The 20948-nt window shown below is 41.9% G+C and overlaps 1 protein-coding gene across 1 annotated transcript in view; it reads right to left on the reverse strand.

The window, feature by feature from the left end:
• Positions 1–11348: 11348 nt before the first annotated feature.
• ccdc102a (coiled-coil domain containing 102A) overlaps positions 11349–20948 on the reverse strand; it is a 76919-nt gene continuing 67319 nt past the window's right edge. The window contains exon 10 of the mRNA XM_054735287.2: positions 11349–13124. Coding sequence (XP_054591262.2) covers positions 12992–13124 — 133 coding nt within the window. The 3' untranslated portion in view covers positions 11349–12991. The remainder of the gene's footprint in view (positions 13125–20948) is intronic.

Genomic DNA, 20948 nt, shown 5'->3' on the forward strand with positions numbered 1-20948 from the left:
TCTCCAAATTTCACAAACTGTCTCCTCTGTTGTAGATAGCTTGTCAACCAGCTCAACACTACACCCCTAATCCCATACCTCTCTACCTTTTCAGGTAACATTTTATGATTAACTGTATCAAAAGCCTTTTTTAAATCAATAAATATCCCTAGAACATGTTTCTTCTGATCAATTGACGTTGCAATTTCTTCCACAGAATGCACCAGAGCTAGTGATGTTGAACTATTCGGTCTAAATCCATACTGACAGTCTGATATTATCTTGTATTTATCCAAAAATATTTCGAGTCAATTATTAAACAATTTTTCAAGAATCTTGGAAAATTGTGGAAGCAATGAAATTGGCCTATAGTTCGTAAATTGATGCTTATCCCCAGTTTTATATATTGGTATAACTTTTGCAACTTTCATTAATTTTGGGAATACACCTGATTGAAAAGACAAATTGCAAATATATGCAAGTGGTTTTGAAATTCCTTCTATCACTTTTTTTACCATCATCATGTCAATGCCATGACTGTCAGTTGATGTTTTACCTTTACATGTTTTTACAATTTGTATTATTTCTTGTTCCTCTACAGCTGAAAGAAACATGGAATGAGGATTAGGTTTGATTTGTTTTAAGAATGGTGTATGCGATGTTGAAGAGCTAGATATGTTTTCTGCCAATGACGGCCCTATATTTACAAATAATTTATTAAAGCTATCAGCCACATCACCATAATCATGTTTTACAATACTGTTTTCAACAAAATATTTCGGAAATTTATCATGACCTAAATTTGGTCGAACTACATTATTTAATATTTTCCACACTTCTCTAATATCATGTTTAGCATTATTCAAACTTTTATAATAATACTCCTTTTTACATTTTCTTATTATATTGGTAAGCTTATTCTTATATATTTTATATTTATGTTCAGCTTCTGGAGTTTTTTTTATTTATAAACAACCTGTACAAATTATTTTTCTTTTTGCAGGCACACTTTATCCCCTTCGTCATCCATGGTTGATTATCCCTTTTGTTTGAGCTACTACATTTTGTTAAGGGACAATTCTTATCATACAATGAAATAAATATTCTTACAAAGGTCTCATAAGCCTTGTCAACATCAGTTTGCTGGTACACTTCCTCCCATGTCTGTCTTATCAATTCGTTCTTCAAGGCATTAGTTGTATTAACTGTTCGTATACGTCTGTACCTTATACTATTGCCTGGATTATTATTCCTATAATTATCATCATAAATTACCCTCTCTCCACAGATGCCTCTGACACAGAAGTAATCTGCATGAGACGGCCTCAAGGTCACGCATCTGCTTCTAAACTGCTTCCTTTCCAGCTCAAGAGAAGAATGAAGAAAAAGGACTCTTTCCTTTTAATAAATCAAAGAACTCTATATTTAATAAAGCTAATCAAACAAAGTGTTAGTCCAGGGTATATACAGCAATCCTTAAGTAAAATTTACTACTTTTTAATACTTTTTTTACTACCTTCAGAATTTTTTTAAAACCATCACAACACTTAATTGCAAGTGTTAATCAGCGACCTATTTACACATATTTTAACATATATAACATACAAAAAGAATAGACTTAGAGACTCACTGATGTTGACAACGTATTGCACATATTTATTTTACTTAGAAAATAAGCCAGGCACTTCTGTTCAGCGGTCCAGACAGTTGACCACGAGGCCTGAAATGATGCAGAACGACCACTGAATATGACGTCATCATTATGTGACCGGATATGCTAAAGTAGGGCTGCTCGATTATGGCAAAAACAATAATCACGATTATTGTGACTGAAATTGAGATCTCGATTTTTTAAGACGATTTTTCAATTTATGTAGATTTTTGTTTTTGTTTTTATTCAGTCATAAAACTGCTCAGGGCACAATCAGGGCAAAAATAAACAAGAAGCAAGATGATCACTAAAATAACTTCCGATTCCCAGTATAAAAAGACCAATATACTTGTGGCAAGGTGGATAAACGAGAGCCCAGGCAGGATTCGATCCCCAGACTCCCAGGTGAGAGTCATACTCTCTAACCAGTCAGCCAAAGAGACATCCCCTTGGCCAAGTAGCCAGGACGCATGATCTATTGGGACACTGTGACAGGACACTCACACTGTCACATACTTATAGCTCATAGTTTATGATCCAAGGGCTATAGACCTTGGTTTAACTCATTTAAGTCTAACCAGTACAGACCCAAATAACAATATCTTGCAAATACTGACAACAAGAATTATACAGTGGCATTTATAACAAATACATGCAAATTGATGTTCACAAAATTTTGCATAACATTTATTGAGTCCTGTCAAGGTGCTCTAGGAGCGTGCACTAGCACCGTGTCCTCAGAGAGATTAGTTATTAATTATCAGCGTGAGGAACTCATTTCTACCTTATTTATAAACTATTTATTTACAAGTCGTCCATCAGTTAATGTAATAATTGTCACAACCACAGCTGCACCCCCCACCCCCCAACCCGGTCTCACAGCTATCAGGGGCAAGCTGCACGCGCACGCGCACATTTAGCCGTTTTTAGCGGCTCAGGAGTCCGCAGGTACGGTGTGTGTGTCACTCACTCTGGTTACTCCAACAAGAAGCCGGCTCCAAGAGCTGTTTCTTTAGCGACTGACACATCACTACATCATTCCCTTTCCCAATGTCCTGAAGAACGGTCCGCAGCGCAGGCGGAGTGTTTAGCTAACCTGCAGGAAATGTCAACGATAGTTATCCAGAAAGTAGCTAAGGGTTACCAGAGATGTTTCTGAGGTGTTCGCTAGGTACTTTTAAGATTTTAAAAGTCAAGAAGGGGGTCTGAGAAGCTGTTGGAAATAGCGTCAAAGTCGCCAAGTTGGCAACACTGTGAGGAGCGCTTCATTTGCAACTCAGGGCAGCGCAAGTGGGAGGAGCAAATAATCGGCTTGTTTTGTTTTTATAATCGTTCATAACATTTCATTCGGAATATATTTCTATGTCGATGTTCAGAATACGACACCTGATAGTCTGAAAAAATTAATACCTAATTTGGAAAAAATATTACCTCTGTGACCAAATTTAACACTTTTAATGGCCTTAAATTTGACTATTTTTATTTATCACTTTTTAATACTTTTTAAAACCCCGCGGACACCCTGTAGTCAATAATATAATGTTGACCAATCTGTGAAATAACAATGTTATGATTAATATGCTTTAATAAGTAATATGACTTTAATCTAGCTGCACTAGACATGCTGACTGCACGTAATGTAAACGCACGACACATTGTATACTCATCCAATCAGAACATTCCTTTCTGAAGCGTGGCATTGTCTCTGTGGTGTTTATAAATCTGCCAACTTGGACAATAAGCTTTACAAAGAGCAAGGAGTGACTGACTGGCTGTATTAGCTCAACATCAGGTCAGATATTTCTCATTCTTATCAGGATTCACTGGGTTTGATCACGTCAGGATTAAGCAGCTGCTAAATCCGTTTTCTAGATGATAAGATCACCTGTTCATCACCACTTCACACCCCTACCACCTTTTTTTTTAGTTCTTTCTTCTTTTTTAACCTGTATCTGTACTTTCCTTTCCTCTTTACCTGCTTCTGCACCTTTACACCTGTACGGCACAACCACACAACTTTCCAACACTGCGTCAGACTCGACACACACACACGCACACACAAACACACGCGCACACACGCACACACACACACACACACACACACACACACACACACACACACACACACACACACACACACACAGATATATTAAATTCACAGCACAATATCATAATTTATGCGTCAAATAATACAACCACAAACACTGTTGGATCTTTATTATTATTATTATTATTATTATTATTATTATTATTATTATTATTATTATTAACTTTTCTGTTATTTATTAACATACTATTTTATACATTTATATACCTATTCCATCTTATTCACATGAAGGTGTCATATTTTAGCTACTCACACACACATCTATGGGTGCACTAAGATTTGTCTCATGGAACGTACATGGAGCTGGCTCCATAGAGAAAAGATTAAAGATTTCTGATCAGCTAAAGAGAGTGCAAGCAGACGTAATATTGTTACAAGAAACTCATAGATCTGCCACATCCGCAGATGAACTTAAAACACCTGAGTTTCCCAGCATGTTCTCTGCCTGCTATAACTCTAGGCAAAGAGGTGTAGCTATTTTAATACACAAAACATCAATTTCACAGTATTGGACACAGTCTCTGATCCAGAGGGTAGATTTATAATGTTAAAAATATCTGTACAGAACCAAAGCTTATGTATTGTCAGCATATACTGTCCAAATATGGATGACTCTCCATTCTTTCATAATTTTTTCTCTGTACTCTCCGAACACTTGGACTGTCCACTTATACTTGGAGGTGATTTTAATTTTTGGATGAATTCCTTAACAGACAGGCTCAGTACAGCTGGGACTCAGCGCAATTGGCAATCCACTAATATAGTTAAACAGTACATGAGTGATTATGGGCTTTGTGATGCGTGGCAATCTCCATCCTAACCGTAGAGAGTATACTTTTTTCTCACACGTCCATCACTCTCATTCATGTTTGGATTATTTTCTAGTCAGCAGCTCATTGTTGGCTGACATTTCAGACACTGAGATACACCCCATAGCTGTCAGCGACCATGCTCCAGTCTCATTAACTCTGGTAAATAAGAAGACAATCCCACCAAGCAAAAACTGGAGGTTTAATACATCACTGCTCAAAGACGAAGGTTTTATAGATTTTTTTTAAAAGTAGTGGGCTTTATATTTAGAACATAATGACCTACCTGGAACATCAGCATCTATTCTCTGGGAGGCAGGAAAGGCAGTGATGAGAGGTAAAATAATCTCTTTCTCATCACATAAGAAAAAAAACGGAAAACAAACGTATTCAGGAGTTAGAAGAAATCATTAAGTCTTTAGAGGCATCCACAGAAGAGGAGTTAATGAGCAAATTACGTAAAGCTAAATTAGAACTTCATGGAATTATTGACAAAAAGACACAATTTTTAGCACAAAGACTACGAATAGAAAACTTTGAACATAGTAATAAATCAGGTAAATTTTTGGCTAGCCAGTTAAAAATAAATAAAGAGAAAACTACCATATCTGCTGTTAAAGACTCAACCGGGAATATAGTTTATGACCCTGAAAGAATAAACAACACTTTCAGAGACTTCTACCAAACTTTGTACTCACCACAGATAAACCCATCAGATAACGAGATCGATGAGTTCCTTGACAGGATAACACTTCCTAAATTATCAGACAGCCAAGTTACAGTCCTGGACTCGCCACTAACCTCAGCGGAGCTCCAGGAAGCCCTTAAATCCGTGACGAATAGGAAAGCTCCAGGTCCAGACGGGTTCCCAGTAGAGTTCTACAAAGAATTCTGGATCATTCTGGCTCCAATATTTTTCAGAATGGTGAGGGAAATCGAAGAGAGCGGCAGATTACAGCCAAACATGAACTCAGCCAATATGAGTCTCTTGTTAAAACCAGGCAAAGACCCTGCATTCCCTACCAGCTATCACCCAATTTCCCTTATTAATGTTGATCTCAAAATAATTTGTAAAGCCCTGGCAAAAAGATTAGAGAAGGTAACCCTCTTCATAATACACCCTGACCAAACTGGTTTAATTAAGGGTAGACAGTCATCCACAAACTCATGTAGATTACTTAATTTGATAGATTTCTCTTACAGTAGAAACATAGAAACTAGTATATTATCTTTAGATGCAGAAAAGGCCTTTGATAGAGTTAACTGGAAGTTCTTTTACATAAATTTGGCTTTGGGAACTTCTTCATAAACTGGCTACAAACATTATACAGTTCGCCAACTGCACGTGTCAGGACGAACGACCAAATATCAGCTAGCTTCTGTCTTCAAAGGGGGTCAAGCCAGGGATGCCCACTCTCTCCCTCACTGTTTGCTATCTTTATCGAACCACAAGTGGCAGCAATTAGGCAAACAACATGTATTAAAGGGATAAAGTGTAAGAAAATAGAACATAAGATAAGTCTTTATGCAGATGATGTTTTACTCTTTCTCCGGAATTCTCAATCCTCTCTCTCTTATTCAATAGAACTGATAAACTCTTTTTCACAAGTTTCAGATTACTCTATAAACTGGTTAAAATCCACAGTTCTACCAATTAATTTCTCTTTTGTCAATTTACTTAATACACAATTGGAGTCAGGGAATATCACATACCTGGGAATTAATTTCTCTCCCAAGTTAGCAGATCTAACCAAACTAAACTACATCCCACTTTTAAAGAAAGTGGAAGATGATCTTGCAAGATGGAAATCGTTACCAATATCACTCATGGGGAGAGTTGCTACTATTAAAATGATGGTCTTACCCAGAATAAATTACTTATTTTCAATGATCCCAAACAAACCACCAGTTGACTGGTTTAAATCTCTGGAATCCTCAATTACCAAATTCCTTTGGCAGGATAAACCTCCACGAATTAGCTTAAAAACACTTCAGAAGACCAAAGACAGAGGAGGACTGGATTTACCCAACTTTTATTATTTCTTAGCCAACAGGCTGCAATATATACCAAGATGGTTGCAAGATAACCCACTAGATGAGTCCTGGTTAGACATAGAACAGACACGTTGCAATACAATAGAGCTTTCAGACTTACCATTTATTAGCTCAAGCATAAGGAAACATGAAGGCTTCAGAAGTATTAGTATCAGCACCTCTCTGACAGCATGGTGGGAGTATCTTAAAATTACAGAGTCTTCACTAGTACCATGCAGACGCACACCTATCTGGAATAATCCTGATATTTTGCGAAATAATAAAATGATGAACCTTCCGGACTGGAAAAACAAAGGAATCCTATACCTGGAACACATATATGAAGGATTGGACTTCATCCCATTTAATAGAATAGTCTCCCAATTTGGAATAGATAAGAATAGCTTTTTAGAATACCACCAAATTAAATCTGTAGTAAAACAAAAATTTAAGCTCAATAAAATAGAATTGCAAACACCACCAAGGGTATTAGACTTCTATAATCTCAAACCCCCCAAACTACTGTCTAAAGTATATAAGACACTGTCCAAAATAGACAATAGAATAGTAATCCCTATTGAAAAATGGGAGGTGGATCTATCAGTCAGCTTTGACCAGAACTTCTGGTCCCAAACTTGTTTAAAAACTTTTAAAATGATCAGACACTCAATTTACAATTAATTCAGTACAAAATTCTACACAGAGTTCACTATACAGGTCATTGGATGTTCAAGATGGGGTTTGTGTAATCTGACACCTGTACACACTGCACAAACAACGTTCCCGACAATTACATTCATGCACTGTGGTCCTGTCCACCTGTCCAGGAATTTTGGGGTAGAGTGTTTGAAGACCTGTCAAAGTCTCTGAAATATCATATCCCAACCACCCCCTCTCTTTGTTTACTGGGAAACCTGGACGATGTCCCGATTGAAACATCTTTGGTTCACGTGGTTCTGACTGCCATATGCATCGCTAAGAAAACTATCCTCTTGACTTGGAAAAATAGAGAAACTCTCCGCATTAACCAGTATAGAAATCTTTTGTTAGATCATATTACACTTGATATAGCCTCTGCTTCCACTTCAGATCAATCTCTCTGGGCTCCTTTGATCGGTTCCATCACATAGCGAGGGTGGGGGGCCGTTGATGTTGTCCCGCGGGATGGTGTGGGTGGGGGGGGGGGTGGAGGGTCTGAGTTTGGAGTATCCGGATGCTCCCTGGAGGTGGGTTCACTGGGGGTGTCTGGGACTGGGGGGCCGTTGCCCCCCTCTGGAGGTGCTTGGGTTGCCTCGGGGGGTGGACTGCTGGCGGTTGTGAGTGGGTGGGGGCCTGGGGGCTCGGGTTTGGGGGTGGCCGGCCCCGGGTGGGGATCTGGGCGGGGCCTTGGGGGTCGGGTCCTGACATGTATGCTGCCGGGAAGAAGGCAGGAACATGCAGCAGTGCCTGGCCCGGGTTCGGGGGCCTCAGGTAGAACTTGGCTCTTCTGCCGTTCCATCACAGGGGAGGGGGAGGTCCAGGAGGGGGAGGACCCAACCATACCTGGATGTCCCATGTCTTATATATTCTGGAAGTTGTGCAAATGCAGGGATGGGCAAAGATATTCTGCTGGGGTGGGGCTGGGTTGGTGCCCTCGGACTCCGTGAGGCTCTGTAATGCTGCTGCTTTGGGACCTGGCAGGATGGGCTGGGGTCTCCATGCCCTGGGTGCCAGTTTGACAACGGAGGTGCCTATTGGGGCCAGTAGGGGAGCTGGCTCCCTGGAGGGCTAAGCTCAACCAGCCATTCCTCCCCATCCCCGCATGTTTCTCTCCTCCTGCTCCCTCACATCATCACACAAACATACACATAGGACCTTGGGGGGTGGGCAAGTCAGGGACTGCGGGTATGGACCCCATTTCCGCATTCCTGTGGCAACCTGCCCCCCAATTTTATTTGCACCTTATACACTTCCACTGACGACATTCCACACAAACACACACTTAGGGCCTTGGGAGTGAGCACATTCAACGGCATTTGGCAGGGGGATATCTCAGCCTCCTCCCGGGTGCCAGTGCCCACTTCCAATTTTAAACTGCACTTAAGACACAGAGGGCTGAGGGTGTAAGTGGGGTGGTGCGGTGGCATCAGCTGGCATTGGCCAGATGATGCCCGCACTGCCCGCTCACCACAGCCATGGAATACACCTCATGATCACACAACACTCAATTGTAGCAGGCGGAGGGAGACTAGGGGTCTTAGCCACCTCTGTTGTTGCTTGGCTTCCTGGGGCTGGAGGCTAGGAGGGAGATCTGGCCATCTAGTTGGGGTCTGGGGTGGTAGATTGCTGTGCTCAGCGTTGGTTGCTCATCAGTACCCCAGCAGAAAGGGTCAAACTCTGGTTACCGGTAATGGTTGTACCCAATGTGCAGCAGTACCGGGACCAGAGTGAATAGGGTGTGTATGGGGAGCATGAGTGGGTGTCCGGCGTGCATTTTTGTAAGTCTTTGGTTGTATGTGTATGTGTGAGTATGAGGGAGGGAGTGTGTGACTGTGTTTGTGTATGACTGTATATGTCAGGTGGGGCCTTTGACTCCTCCCCTCTCCTGGAACTTCTTTTGATGATATAGATCTTCGTCCCCCCTCCCCCTGCCACACCTGGTGTGAGGGGTTGTGTCTTGGTCTGCCTGAGTGTTCGTGGTAACCGGGTCTGGGGGTTTAAGATTTTGGCATCTGCCTGATAGATCCCGGTGGCTGCCTGGTGGGGTCTGGGTCCCTGGGCTCTGCTGGGTCCCGGCGGGGGTGGTCGCCCCTGGGTACCGGGTCGCTGGGTCCCGGGCTCGGCCGGCTAGGGGGTGGGAGGCTGCGGGCGGGCCTGAGGGCTTGCAGATGATGTCTCCCGGGACTCTGCCGGCTGCTGGTTGTGGCCCCCCGGGGCGATCCTCTGTGCCTCTCGAGGGGGCGGGGGCCTTTCTGGTTGCAGTCTCCTTGGGGTTCCTGTGTTCTGGGGCAGCGCCCGGATCTCTGAGACTTGGAGCTCCCCCGTCTCCTGCGCATCTTTGGGGGGCGGATCTGTGGTCCCTCACACTCTCTGTTGGACGCTCCTATAGACAAACCTTACGTAAACAAGCGCGTGTACACACACAGGTGCTCACATGGTGCTCTCAAAAGTATGGGTTTGGGCACATTAAACACAGGTCTTAAGACTATGGTGGGCACTTAACGCACTGTGATTTATTATCATGATTCTTCAGTTAAGCAATGTTGATTATATATGTCTTCATCAAGTTGACGCAGTGATAGCTTGATCTAGTTGTATTGTTGTTGTGTCCCATTTTTTTTGCCCTTTTGCTTTTTTTTTGTCTTTTTCTGCAGGTCTGGAAACAGACTCTTGTTCATTATTGTTTATTTCTGTGGACCCCCCCCCCCCCCCACCTTTTCTTTTCCTTTCTCTTTCACCTCTGTTTCCGTGTCTGGTCGGAATTACAAAGCATTCAAAAACAATAACAATAAAGTTTTAAGTATCAGGCGTGACATTAAAAGCAGACGCTTTAATGCTCCACCTGAGAGTAAATCTGTAAGGCTTGTTACCAGCATTCAGACATCAATTCTGCTTGCTTCACAGCCAGACAGGACACGGTAAAAAAAAAAAAAAAATCTGCCAACTTTGATTCGACCAGAAATCAAAACATCCAGATTAATAAAGCCAGTCCCCACGCCATCTTAGTTCAGTTCTGAAGAGTTCTCTGGAGCTCACTGCAGTTCAGCGCATTCTAAGAGAAGTATCGGACCGGCCACCCGGACTTCCTTTTTAAGCAAAGAACCAACAAGCTGGATAAAATCTGTTGCATTTTACCAACCAAGCAATGGTTCCTTTCAGAATAAAAGCTGAACTCACTGACGCTGTCAACCATCTGTCACTTTTTACCTGGAGACAATCCAAAGACTAGACTGTCATACTGCTGACGCTGTTTCACCGGCTCTGGTACCGAAGGGGGATCCAAGGACCTGGCATTCTGGATCTGTATGGAGGTCTCATCCTGAAGGGTATGTGTGGAGCGACAACATGGCGTCTCATGTGTTTATGAAACTCCGATCATAGCTTAAGAGCAAAACATCACAACATCATTCAGACTCGCTTCTCCAGATACGAGAGTTCTGATGACATCACTCACACATACACCATTCATCTCACGTCTCATTCACACCAGATCCATTCATCACTTAGTTAGTCTTGTTTAAAATTGTTTAGAAATAAATCTTCTTAAACGTTTTAAAGGTGACTCTTCTCTTGTCTCTCAGTTAACACAAAGTGTTACATAATCCCTGCAATAAAAAGTTCCAATCTTCAGGTTAAAGTAACCCAAAGGTCCACAAGTTTGATTCCATATTTATTATGGAATCTCATGCCTTATGGGTCATTAATTCGATGTAAATTAACCCTTTACACCAGAATTTCTCAACCTTGCTGATATGTGTCTTTTTCTTATACAATGCTTTTGCTGTGATCCTTCCTCTCAGAACAGCCGTCAGTGAGTCAGAGTACAGAAGTTATACTTCACAATTGTTCTTTTACCCTGAGTACTGTTGGATCTCTTTTTTCATCTTTACGTAGACTTGAGTTTCATTTTTCTTTGGCACAAACCTAGGTTAACCTATGCATGTTCACCCATATCTGTTATTCCAATTTCACAAGTTAGACTTTGTCTTTTCTAAGTGTCTGTTCTTGTACGAGGGCGGTGGGGACATCATGGGACTCAGCTGATGGGAAAAGAGGAAAACCCCACGCATGCTTTGAACAGGTGACGTTTATAGAGGTAATACAAAACCACTGTGGTACATGTGCTTCATAAAAAACAACAGCAGAAATACAGAATCAATACAAACCAGTTTTCATCAGTATAAACAACTTGGTCCCCAACCAGCATCAGAAGTGGATTAAAGGCAGAAGACCTGAAAATGCAGGCTGAAGCACACCTGGATCCTCTGTTTTAAGTCCATCGGGTTTGTGCTCTACGTTCTACCAGGATGCCACTCTGACCCTGTCCTCAAGGCTGCTGTGTATTTGTATATAAGACAGGAGGACATCCTGGACAGATTTGTGTCTTCTAGGCAGTGTCTGTGACAGTTCAGAGTAAAGTGAGTTTAGACACACATGGACCCTGAAACCCTGGAAGATATCACCGCTGACATCAGAAACCTCCCCTCACTGACTATAAACCACGTTTCTACCTTACTGGCATGTCTTTGGATGCAACATGAAAAATAGTTCATCATTTCAAGTCTCATTGTTGCAACCTGCCATAAAAGAACCAGTGATGTGACTGGTTTCTGTGGACATCGTCCCCTTCATAGAGACAATTCCTGTCCTGCTGACAGGTCACTTAGAAAATGACTTTTTCTCTGTGTCCCTGAAGAAAGGATAAGATCAGGAAATAAACGAAAACATCATGGTTGTGCGTTCTTCCTGAGCTCTGCCATTGTCTGTCTGACCCACGGAGTTCTGGTGAAACCACATCTGTTCCTCCCTCTGCAAACAGCACCCACCTCCACCAGTGTCTCTGAGCATCGAGGAGGAGCAGCTTCTGCTGCCTGCACAGAACCAGTTCAGCTTCCTCACGAAGACGATGTTTTATCATCTCTCCCAGTGGCAGTAAGGTTAGGGTTAGACACGGTAAATGTTCAGAATGCAACTATATAAGGATTCAGACCAGCAAAGCTTGATATGCACACGTTAACACACACACCTCGCTGAGGGACGGTTGTGTTTTAACCTGGGTCAAGCGCTAGCTAATGCTAGCTAATGCCTGGTAACCTGTAGGGGCTTGTTTGTTGACATGAACCTAAGCTGCTAACGGCAGTGACTCTGGATCTCTGTAGCCAGTCTGTAAGGGCGGGGCAGCTCAAGGACCTTTTCCCTTCCTTGGTCAAAGACACTTGAAGAGGAGAGCCAAGCAGGAGTGATGCTGAATCATGTCAATAGTTGAGGTGCAGGTGAGGACGTAGAAACGATCTAAAAGTTTGATGTTTGTAAGAAAATGAAACGAAAGGTTTTGATGAGCTGTTGGTGTTTCACACAGACAGGTGAAGCTCTTCTTGTAGCATCCAGCTGAACAACCACCCCCCAGGAGCTTGGGTCACGCTCGGTCCTCTGGGTGAGTCTTGGAGAAGTGTCTGATCTAAATACATGTATGCTGAATTCAACCTTTTACCTCTACATTATGGGATGTCTCAGGAAACGGGACATCCTGACCTTGTTTGTAATAAGGTGACTGACTGATGAAATCACTTTTAGCATCCTGATGAGGCATCCTGCATGTTTTCCAGATAATTAAGTGATAAGGAATGTTGAAGAGCTAAAAGAGCCTCAGAAGTTTCTACTCAGAGACAATGTTTTTCTACAACAGCTGGGTGTCCAGGGTCTCGGCTTGCGTCATGGGATCTGGAGCTGTAGGTTCTCCTCCTCCTCATCAACGTCGCTGCTGGGTCCATCTGTGGTTTCTGGACTGAAGCGAGCAGACCGCATCTTCGCAAACAGTCCAGGACCTTGCTGCTGCCGCCGCAGTCTGAGGCAGAGACAGAGGAAGAGACATGAGCAGAGGGACAGAGCTGTGAGGCTGAAGATGACCCTAACCAGGTACGGGTCTGCCTACCACAGCATGTTGAGCTACAACCTAACAGCACACACTAGTTTGTGCTGACATGCCTGTCACTTCTACTCTGTTACCACAGTAACCAACCACATGGTGTTTAATCTATACTTATATCTTAGTCAGACAGTCATAGGTGCTTGTCAGCATTAAATACAGTGGTATGCAAAAGTTTGGGTAGCGTTGTTGACCTTCACTAGTGTGCATGCCCGTGCACATGCAGGGATTATACGAAGGGGCGTGGCATTGTAAAAAGGTGTGATCGGTTGCCCAAGTCCCTTTTCATCAGCGCGGTGCTAACAGAGGCGGGGCTGAAACCTGCAAAGAGCACACCAGTGATGGCACGCACGTTTAGGAAGCCACTCGAGATGCTGGTGGTTAAAACAGCCTTTATTTGAGGAGTTATATCATTTAATGTAGGGTGACCAATTTTCCATTTGGACGCAGATCTGTGCCTACCGATGACATCACCCTATGGCAACACCACACAAACCACCTTGGGACCCATAGCTAAGATTAATTCTGCCAACAAAACGGCTCTAAAACTGTAAATATTTTACATATTCAATAAAAATCCACTTTTTCTGCTGCAACGTTTTATTAATAGATAATGAGATAATGTCAGCTGGGAGGTGAGATCCCTGATAGGTTATAGAGGTATACCCCCTTTGGGGTATGTCCTGTTTGTCATTTTTATTAGTGTTGTGTCAAGCGGGTTAGTGTTGGCGTCCTTTTGGACACCATCTCGGGAGCACCCCAGGAGGAAGTGGGGAAATCTCCTCTTCTTTGCTGGTTTGTATGTTTTTAGAAACGTGCTTAATCTGCCCACCTGTATGACACATGAAGACTAGGCTGCAGTTAGAGAAGTTGTGTTAGGCAGTCAGTGGGGACTCATCCAATTTTAAAGTGAAAAACTCAAGACTGGCTTTGTTGGGCATTTTCTCCCTGAGTTCTGCTTCGCAGGTCTTTTTTTCTTAAGAAAGAAAATCATTTGCTAATGCCTTTCTTTCTTAGCTTTCTAGGGGGAGACTGTGACGACCCTCATCCCCTCGGTCCTACTCTTCACCTTTATCTGAGCCTGCTGTCCCCACCGCTGAGCTTTCAGCACTTGGGACAGTTCTGGAGCAGCTTACTCTCCCAGCGCCATTTCAGGACCTTGGAGAGAGGCACGCCAAAGAAGGCAGCAGCTGATCCCAATCTGCCATCAAGCAGCCCACAGGGTTTCAAAAGAGGAGCGCAGCAGACAGTAGAGGAGATCCAGAGCTAGTCTGTGATTCTCCTGAGCTTGGTAGCGATTCTCGCTATGGTTAAACTGTGGTGTACGCTTGCTTAGGGTTTACGGTAGGAAATAGGCTTAGTTCCTCGTTTGCAGGATTATCTGACAGAGTGTCAGTTTTCTCATTTTGGTGTTTTTATCCCCATTGGACTTCGGCAAAAAGCCGTTTTTCGTAAGCAAATATGCGCTTACGTTTTTAGTTTCCACCTTTTCATCACCGTTGTTGTAAGCCTTATTTTGATGTTAGAAACTGACACCCTTTGTTAATAAACCCTTTTGTTTTTATTCTCACCACCTCGTTATTTATCCTCTCACACACACACACCTCCACCTATTTTTCTGTGTTAGTCCTCTCATCCTCCTAGACGTTCAGGAAGGGACGTAACATACTTCCTCTTTACGTGTGGCATTAGATGATGTTGCCCCTTTTAAAAAGAAGGTAATTAGGAACAGAAAGTTGGCTCCCTGGTTTAATTCTGATTTATGAACTTTAAAACAAAACTCTAGAAAATTTGGGCGAACATGGCACTCTACACTACACACCAAGAGGAGTCCTACTTATCCTGGAAAAATAAGCTTTGAAAAGCTAGAACAGCTTATTTTTCATCGCTAATTGAGGAGAATAAGAATAATCCTAAATTTCTTTTCAGTACAGTTGCCAAACATACACAGAATCATAGCTCTGAACCATCTATTACCTTAGCCCTCAGCAGCAACGACTTTATGGGATTTTTCACAAGTAAAATTAATTCTACTAGAAACAAAATTATTAGCATCCTCCCTAATGCGATTTCTTCTTCCTCAGTAAGTGAGGCAGCATCAGAGGTGACTGTAGAACCTCATCTGTGTTTGAACCATTTTGATCCAGTTGAGCTTTCAGTTATCAAAAATATTAGCTTCATCTAAATCTTCAACTTGCATTTTAGATCCAATCCCAACCAAATTATTTAAAGATGCATTTCCTTTGGTTACTGCCCCTATTCTAGATATAATCAATCTATCCTTAGTAAATGGATACGTACCACAGGATTTTAAGGTTGCTGTAATCAAACCTTTACTTAAGAAGCCTTCTCTGGATCCAGATGACCCAATGAATTATAGACCAATATCTAACCTTCCATTTCCATCCTAAGTCCTGGAGAAAATAGTGACCATCCAAGTATGTAAGCATTTAAACTCTAATGCTCTGTTTGAGGAATTTCAGTCTGGTTTTAGAGAGTATCAAAGCACTGAAACTGCGTTAGTGAGAATTACAAATAATATTCTCATGGCCTCAGATAAGACTCTTGTGTCTGTTCTAGTCTTGTTAGATCTCAGTGCTGCTTTTGACACAGTAGATCACAATGTTCTTTTAGAAAGACTTGAACATGTTGTAGGGATCAAAGGAACAGCGCTAGGCTGGTTTAAATCCTACCTGTCTGACATATTTCATTTTGTAAATGTACATGACAAATCTTCTTCATACTCCAGGGTTACTTGTGGAGTACCACAGGGTTCAGTGCTTGGACCAATTCTTTTTACTATATATATGCTCCCAATTGGTAAAATCATTAGACAGCATGGGATAAACTTCCACTGTTATGCTGACGATACTCAGTTATATCTATCCATTAACCTTGATGAACCTAATCGGTTAGTTAGATTACAGCAGACCTGGGCATTTTACGGCCCGCGGGCCACATCCGGCCCTTTGGTTGACTTTGACCGGCCCGCGTAAGGTTAATTGGAAATTACAAAATAAATGTATTTTCTCATTTTACCTCATGCATGGGCTAAGGCTGCATTGCTTTTATTTTGAAGTTGTATTTTACGTGCACAATGACGCAATACGTATAGCAACAAGTGCCCGCGGTTGACATGGTGATTGTAGCCTGAGAAATGTCCGCTCATGCAAAAAAAAAAAAAAAAAAGAAAGATGCCGAATGCAGGATTTTCAACAAAAATTGGACTGCTAAGTATTTTTTTTACTGAAGTCGGAGGTAAAACCGTGTGTTTGGTTTGCGGGGAGGAGATTGCCGTGTTTAAGGACTACAATTTGAGTCGGCATTACGACAAGAAACACTCGGAAAAATACAAGAACTTGTCTGATGCTGAGAGGGCACGGACATCCGAAGCTTTGCTAGCAAAGTTGCAAAAGCAGCAAGGCTTTTTTACTAAGCTTCACACATCCAGGGATGCAGCAACCAGGACCAGCTTTGTGATATCCCACAAAATAGCTAAAAACAGCGAACCGTGACCAGGAGGATCGAGGACATTGCGGGGAACCTGGAGCTTCAGCTGCAACGTGAAGTGGCAAGTTTTGACTTTTTCTCATTAGACGGGAGCTGTGATGTCCGGGACACAGCCCAGCTGCTCGTATTTGTCCGGGGGATAACGGACTTCAAGCTCACAGAGGAGCGGGCAGCAATGCGGTCGATGAGAGGGACAACGACAGGGAGTGATCTTTTTACAGAGGTAAATGCGTGCATGGACACTCTGGGATTGAAATGGGAGAGACTGTCACAGCCGGGCGTACACTGTGCGACTTTTTCACTTTTTTGAGCCGATTTTCCAGTCGTGCGAGAAGCCACGACATCGGGGCGAGTTTTGCGCCGAGCGGTCGTGTAGTGTACAGGGGGTTACGAGAGGTGATTAACACCACGTGACCAGCCGCCGATCAGCAGTCGTGAGGTCGCACTCTGGTGTGTTTAATATTTCGCTCGTCCCTCGAGAGGGTATCGCACTGTTGAAGCGGCGCTGCGAGCAGCTGCGACCCAAAAAGTATCAGAACCTCTCACGGCGCATGCGCGCGCAATCCTGCATCAACGCTTGTCGCTCGCTATTTCCCTAATAACACACGCTGTTCGTTTTTGTTTCTACACGTTTTTTTTACTCACAAAGATTGTCAAGAAAGTGTGTTTGTCGTGTTCATGTCAAATTAAACTGATCACAAAACACAGATTTACTTTCTTTATTTCGTTTTCCTCATCCAACCCCTATAAATCCCTGTGTGTCCTCCTGCAGCACTCCCGAAGGACAACAGGCAAGACAAGACAAAAAAGTCTAACGTGTTGAGTAAAAACTGCTATTTTTAGCACATTTTTAGGGCCGACGTGTTGCTACCAGACGTACAGTGTGAGCAGTCAGGTCGCATGCCAGAACTGGGTCGTACAGTGTGAGCACATGACTCGTGAGATCTGCTCTGCGGGGAAGTCGTACAGTTTGAGCTGAAGCTGAGTGCTGCGAGTGAAAAAGTCGCACAGTGTACGTCCGGCTTTACAGGGAAAAATGTCGGACTTTTGAAACGCATGCAAGATAAAGTGACAGAAATCGATGCAGATCAAAAATAGGTGTTTTTGCATTGTATTATACACCAACATGTGTTGTGCAAGTCAGTGCTAAAAATCAACCATGTTACTGATGTTGTTACTAAAATAATAAACTTCATCAGGGCGCGGGCGATGAATCACAGACAGTTTGTGGCTCTTGTGGAGGACTCCACACAGCTGTCAGATGGCTCAGCCTGGGGAAAGTGCTGAAGAGGGTTTGGGACTCGAAAGCAGAGATTCAGGATCTCTGCTGGATTTCTACTCTTCTCTTAAGGAGCACTTTCCAAACCTGAAGAGACATGCTCAGAAGATGTTGGTTTTCTTCGGCTCTACCTACATTTGTGAACAAACATTTTCAATGATGAAGTTTACAAAATCCAGGTAAAGATCCTCTCTCACTGATGATCATTTGTCAGCTGTGCTTCGCTTCTCCACCTCAGACATCCAACCTGACTTTGATGCACTCGTTAAAGCCCAGCAGAGACTAGATTTCTCTCACTGAATAAGAAAAAAATTGCTTAAAAACACAAAATAAGGTGTTTGGACCACAAATGTAGGCAACTAGCAGTGAACTGGGACACTTTTTTTAAACCTCTTTCTCAAGATCACAGTTCAGTGATTTTATTTTACAGACGATACTGTGTGTCTGTAGAATGCTAAGAACCTCTTTCCAACAATATTTGAAACTCAGAATGTGTTTTGGAGTGAATGTGACTAAAACTGTTAACTAATATAAGTCACAAATGTTTAACAAAAACCAAATGTGCACACTTTGTTTACCATTGCCTTGGGAAATTTGAATAAATCACATTTTTGTAAGCCAACCTCACTTTTTCCTTTTTGCTCATTTATAACATATAGTCTACTCTTACCAGCTTGAAGAAACAATGGTATTTACTGCTTTTTATAAAGAAATACCATTAATATTATGCATAATTGACTTCAGCCTTTTGGCCTGCGGCCCTCCACAATATTTTCTATTTCTCATGTGGCCCCATGGAAAAAATAATTGCCCACCCCTGGATTACAGGCTTGTCTTGAGGACATAAAAAATTGGATGACTCTAAACTTTTTGCTTTTAAATCAAGACAAGACTGAAGTTCTCATCTTTGGACAATTAACATGCTTCTTATCCATTTGCTTCCTTACAAAACGATGGTTTATTGGCAGAAAAATAAAAGAAATGATTCATTAGACAAATTAATAATAAATCTTTAAAATGTTTGTAATCACATTCCTGGTTTTTTAAACCAACAGCTAAATAGTTTGAGCGAGCAGATACAAACCATCTAAAAACCCTCACTAAAACAATAGTCTCAAACGTGTTTAAATAAAATGTGTCAAAAACATAAATATTTAATCATTATTTCATTATATTTCAAGTCAAAAACAAACATTTTTAAAGAGAAACACGGATTAGAAATGTGTTCACTTTATGAATGTATTAATCACTCATATTTCTAATAATTTACATCTGCGGTTGTGGCGACAGAGATGTTTTCTGATGCACTAACCACATATCACCACTAGGGATGGGTACCGAATTCGGTACTTTTTAAGGTACCGACCGAATTCCACAGTACCGACCGAGCACCGATTCACTTCATTTGAAACGGTGCCTCGTTTCGGTACCCGTCCTTCACAACGAGAACTTGCCTAGACAGCTGCGCATGCGCAAGAGCGTTTTGTCGTCAGTCGCTGCGAGCCAGTTGTAAACAGAGCAGCATGGGAAGAAAGAACGCACGCTAAAGCTTGGGTCCACTTCACTGAATGTGATGGGTAACTGGGTGATGATGAAACGCGACAACGATCTAAGTGAGACATCTTAATCTGCTCCGGTAGGTAAATAAAATGTTTAAGATAACGTTAGCTTGATTTGTTAGCTTCCGTTTCACTAATGGTGCGTTCGCTTTCTCCTCGGAACTCCGAAATTCCAACTAGAAGAACATGAATGCGCTCTAAAGTTTGGCTTCACTTTACTAAATGCGACGGGTGATTGGGTGAAGATGAAACCAGTGACAATGTTTTAAGTGTGAGGCATCATCGTTTTAATCTGCTCCAGCAGTTAAATACACTGTTTAAGATAACGTAGCTTTATATGTTAGCTTCCTATGCCACCATTGTTATCATCTAATGGTGCGTTCGCTTTCTCCTCGGAAATTCTAACTTTCCAGTAGGAAAAATCAAATGAAAAAGGACGGTAAAAGGAATGAAGATACGCAGTAAATTTAGTTCACAGTAAAGATGTTTGCTTCAGTTTAATCATCAACTTATAAAACTACAAGGAAGATGTTAAAATACAAGCAGTTGTATGTTATTTATCGTGATATTTATCAAATATGGTTATATATTGAGAAAAATATATATTTAATTATAAAAGAGAATTAAAATATTAAACACTCAAAAGTATCGAAAATTGGTACCGTTAAGTACCGGTATCGATTCGTAGGTACCGGGAATTAGTACCGGATCGATTCAAATGTCAAAGGTACCCATCTCTAAACCACTAGGGGATGCCACATTACCATTCTTATGCATCACACAACTTAAATTAGACCAGTAGCAGCAAAGTTGTTCCAAAAACATGCTTAATATCACCCATTGATGTTAACTCAGCAGCAAAACAAAGATAGCTTCATGAAATCAAAAGCATCAATTCAGTCTTTCCTTTGCCGTTTTATGGGTGTAATAATTCCTGTTATAGTAAAAAAAATCCACTTTTCTACCTGATGGAGAGTGTTTGTAATCCTCTGATGCCACATTTTTCTGTTCCTCATGAAAAAACAATCTCCACGAGACATACTCAGCTGCTCTTAAAACAAAGAACAGTGAGCTAAAGAAAAAATAAAGACAGGTGAACTGTGGAGAGTTTCTGGCTCGGGTGAACATCCTGATCTGAGCTGAGACTCAACTGGTTTTGTTCGCAATACCTCTGTGCCTAAAGGCTCTCCTATTCTTTGTATTGGATCCAGCACACACACACACACGTGCCAGTTATAGCATAGGTCTATGGTAAAGATTGCTGTGCACAAAAGAAACAGGAAATCCATCACAAGAAAATGTTGTTGTGGTAAAAGTGTGAAATAACAGCTCTGCTGCTGGGGGAGGTGCTAATCAGTCTCTAGATACCCAGATTGGATGTCGGAGGGAACTTTT

The sequence above is a fragment of the Nothobranchius furzeri genome, chromosome 9 (genome assembly GCF_043380555.1).
Source record: "Nothobranchius furzeri strain GRZ-AD chromosome 9, NfurGRZ-RIMD1, whole genome shotgun sequence".
Taxonomy (NCBI): Eukaryota; Metazoa; Chordata; class Actinopteri; order Cyprinodontiformes; family Nothobranchiidae; genus Nothobranchius; species Nothobranchius furzeri.